Source organism: Triticum aestivum, chromosome 6B (assembly GCF_018294505.1).
Source record: "Triticum aestivum cultivar Chinese Spring chromosome 6B, IWGSC CS RefSeq v2.1, whole genome shotgun sequence".
In the NCBI taxonomy this organism is placed as follows: Eukaryota; Viridiplantae; Streptophyta; class Magnoliopsida; order Poales; family Poaceae; genus Triticum; species Triticum aestivum.
In genome coordinates this window covers 713,971,903-713,975,902 of record NC_057810.1, presented here as the reverse complement: position 1 = coordinate 713,975,902, position 4,000 = coordinate 713,971,903, and the positions used below count along the sequence as shown (strand labels likewise).

General features: G+C 47.5%; 1 protein-coding gene across 1 annotated transcript; it reads right to left on the bottom strand.

Moving 5' to 3' along the window:
* Nucleotides 1–2,605: 2,605 nt before the first annotated feature.
* LOC123135097 (LOB domain-containing protein 16) lies at nt 2,606–3,693 on the bottom strand. Its single transcript, XM_044554210.1, has 2 exons — nt 3,308–3,693; nt 2,606–3,187 (listed from the first exon to the last, which is right to left on the bottom strand). The coding sequence occupies exons 1-2, from the start codon at nt 3,623–3,625 to the stop codon at nt 2,870–2,872; spliced, it is 636 nt and encodes a 211-aa protein (XP_044410145.1). The 5' UTR covers nt 3,626–3,693; the 3' UTR covers nt 2,606–2,869.
* Between the last annotated feature and the right edge of the window lie 307 nt (nt 3,694–4,000).

Here is a 4,000-nt window from a genome sequence, read left to right as displayed (position 1 = left end):
AATTTCCAAACAAAGTGTTTTATTCATCACCAATTACAACCCAAATAGTCTTAGTTCCAACGAGCAAGCACCATTATTTTGGTGAAGTTGCCCCATAAACAAGATTCCAGTTTTAAAAAAGGTTCATCTCAGAAAGAACTTAAGCAATATGGTAAGCAGCAACGGCCAAACAGGCTCTGGAGCCGAAATGATGGTGGAGGCGCCACAGGCACAATTTCCAAGGCACCTGTTTCATCATATATATTCCATCTCACTTGTCTTCTTTTCCTCAAGCTTTTTCTGCTTGGAACAAACTACTATACTAGTGTTGTTTTTATTATCGTCTTCTCCAATTGCAAGCCATGTTGGAAAGGCCTCTTCCCTCTTCTTTTGGTCCAAGGACTGAACCAAAAGCAGCTGCACACTCACAGAGAAAGCAGCTCTAATTTCATTTTCCCATTAGTTGTTTGTGGCTTGGGATTAGTGCTAAAGCTGTCTGTGATTAGTGGGGCCTAATCACCCTCAAGTGCCATAATAAGCCTGCCTTTTGCGCTCACCCTTGTTTGACCAAATGACTAGCTTCTTGACCAGCTGAGTCCAAACATATTCTACAACTTATATTCCCTATTGTTTGATGCTAGTAGCAGCAGCAGTGCTTACAAAACACAAAGTGAGGACAAAGCAAACAAAACTAATGAAATTTGGCTTCAACTTTAAGAGACAGTCCCATCACATTCTTCATTTTTTGTGCTCCTCGTCCATTGACTAATACAAACTGTGTAAAGGGAAGAGAAGAGAACACACCAGAAGCTCTTCTGGACTTCTCTCCTCCACGCTTTGCAAAAACAGATGTTGCCCCTGCTTTGAATTACTAGTAATTGGAGTTAATTACCTGTGCACATCCAGACACTGACAAGGACAAAAACTTGAGCTAGTGCTAATTAGGGCCACCTAATCACCGGTGGCTAAGCACCCTAGGCCACCTAACCATGTGCATGTGAAGATCATCATCTTGTACCGACCCACATTAATCACGCGTTAAATCTACGGCTTTGCGCCGATCGATGAGGGGGGGGGGGGGGGGGGGGGGGGGGATCGCAAAAGTCACTGCCCTATGCAGATTGTTAAATCGGCTATGCTTGAGCTTGCTTCCATTCTAGGTGTCCAAGCAGGTTAGCAGACTCCAGATTTTGTAGCAACCTCCGCCCCTGAATCAAGTAAAAAATGAGCTCAAGCGCAGCTTCTTGCTTGCTTGATTGTCGTACAGCAGCTTTTGATGACCTGAAACAGTAGTTTGCTGCTGCTCATTGGCTATACATCTTGGCTCTTTTAGTTGGCATTTCTTTTAGTTAGCATTTAGCTTCTGACCTGAACTTGTACTAGTTTAATTAGCCCTACTGTAATGGATTCAGTGAACATGTGTAGATGAAATAATTTGCAGAGTCCCAAGATGGTAGCCTGTCCTCCAAAACCCTACAGCAGTAGCACTGTTCTTATCTGCCGACTGATTAAACCAAAGAACCACTGTGTCAGCAGTAGTATTTGGCATATATGTCTATCTATCTCAATTATTGTCAGTAGAATGTCCAACCATTCAAATTGAATTGTACAATACTATAGACATTTCTCTAGCATCCTATAGCTCAATTGGAGTGATAGAGTTCTTAATTTTTATCTGGGATGTGGCACCAAAATTGTACCGGTGCTAATAGGAGTAATAAGTTATTTAATTACTTTAGCGGTTAACTTGGTCAATCATCTGCCGCAGTCAACTCTACCAGGAAATTAATCAACCATTGGGATCAGTGATTTCACCGTGCCTCTGTCTGTGTGCATGAGCGACTAAGGTCAACACTTTTTGTAGAACATCACAAACTCCGGTGAATGGAACCAAAAGTAAACGCGTCGCTGAGCGGCTGGGCAGTTCATACATGTCCTTGATCAGGGGGACAGTCTTTGCGCTTGGCATGAAAAACTAGGATTATCAGCAGCAGCCTATGAGTTTATACTACTAAGTAGTGTATACAAGCCTAGCTATGAATGTATACAAGTGATTTTAGGGTCTCTAGAGAGGGGGAAACTTGGTGGCAACTCAAAGTTGTGCGCTATAGTAACTCTTCATTGGACTTTTGGTATGCACTAGTACCAAACTTTGGCGTAAATTGTTTCCAACACAAATCAAATCCAAACAGTTTTCAAACTTGCGCCGAAAAGAGGTTCGCGTAAAACTGACAGTTTCAGACAGCTGAGATACAACAGATCAACAGTGCAGAAATGTAACTTGTATTCATTTTTCAAACTCTTCCTCGAACTTTTGGGATGCACTATCAAACTTCCAAACTATTCCCAATACAAATAAGCATACAAAGGGCAGCATCAGACGGTAGAGTTTTGGTTCATCCTACTAGAGCCTGCAACTGCAAGACTTGCACATTTTACAATATCATTCATACTGAACTTTGTTTCGTGCATCTTGCTGCAACCTAATCGCTTACTCTGAACATACATATTTTTTTTTCAGTGATGTCATTATCAAGACTTGCAAAAAAATAAAAATCCGATAAGGGGTGATCTTGCAACATATAAGCTGCTTAATTATATAGAAGCGGTAATCATCATTGATCAACTGAGCCACTCATGCAGGGCTTGCGCCTCCTCTAATATATAGATATATAATATGTAGTACAATAGTAACTTGTAGGATCAGAATTAACACTGATAAAAAAAGTTCAGTACAGGTTAATCAATTCCCTCTCCTGAGTTCTTCTAGCTCGATCTCTGGCGCCGCCGACACGATTCCATCAGCTAGCAGCACTCTGATAGATCGTCGACGAGGTTGTTGGAAGCATGTGAAATGCATGGTTTTATCATGATGTTCTTCTTCTACAATCTACAGGGAGTAGTTGGAGCTTCGCATCATGGCCTGGGCCAGGTACTGGAGGTCCCCGGCGCCGCCGCCGCCGCCGCCCTCCACCTTGCCGCCACAATGCTGCTGCAGCATGGATACGTCGCCGCTCATCAGCTCTGGCAGAAGCGCACCGCCGGCGGCGAAGCTACTACCGTTCTCCTGCTGCCGGAGCAGGGCGGCGATGCTGGTGTCCTGCAACCACGGCTGTGGCTGGTGGTGGCTCACCGGCGAGGTGGTGCTCTGGGCGCCGCACGCGATCTGCGCCCTGGCCTGCATCAGCTGCGCCTGCAGGATCGCGACCTGCAACAAACAAGAAACCATCAGCTTGCGTCCATGGCGGCCAGATGATTGATTGGTCGATCGAAGACGAGGGAGTGATCGGAGGCGAAGGGAATGAAATGAATATCGAGATCGGCGGACCTGCTGCTGGAGGGCAAAGATCTGGGCGACGCAGCCGTAGACGGGGTCGCGGAGGCGGGACTGGGCCTCGTAAGTGATGGTGACGACGGCCTCGCAGCGGTCGGCGAGGGGCAGGTGCGCGAGCAGCTTGGCGGCGTTGCTGGCGCCGAAGACCTTGTGGATGGCCGCGAAGCGCGCCGCGCCCTGCTCGGAGCTGAAGTAGGGCGCGAAGACGCACTCCGCCACGCAGCGCCGCCGCAGGAACTTGCACGCCCCGCACGGCGACCCCGCCACCCCCGCAACACCACCACCAGCACCACCACCAGCCGCCGCAGCCATCGTTTGTTCCTACTTCCCTAGCGACGACGGAGCTTCTTGATCGAGGACGACGTGGCTTGCTAGCTAGCTGCTTGGTTCGCCGGCCGGTACCGGTGCAGGTTGAGGTTGGCCTGGTATTTATAGAGGGAGGGAGGGAGCGTGGGTGATGGGATGGGACGGTGGCGAAGGAGGAAGAAGATTAGGAGAAGGTGGTGGAGAGGAGAGACAAGTAGGGCAGCGTTGGTCCGGTTTGAGGGGAGCAAACGTGTAAATGCTGTGTTGAATACAAGGGCCCGGCCGGCTTCTTTTACCCTAATTTATACTAATTTACACCCAATTACCCACTTAAAAAATGCAAATGTGCATGGCGCTAGCTGCTCAACTGGCTGGGCATGT

Excerpts from the sequence above, each read along its gene's own strand:
- LOC123135097 (XM_044554210.1), bottom strand. The coding sequence starts at position 3,625 with ATGGCTGCGGCGGCTGGTGGTGGTGCTGGTGGTGGTGTTGCGGGGGTG. Across the intron at positions 3,188-3,307 it reads TCTTTGCCCTCCAGCAGCAG|GTCGCGATCCTGCAGGCGCA; the intron begins GTCCGCCGATCT and ends TGTTTGTTGCAG.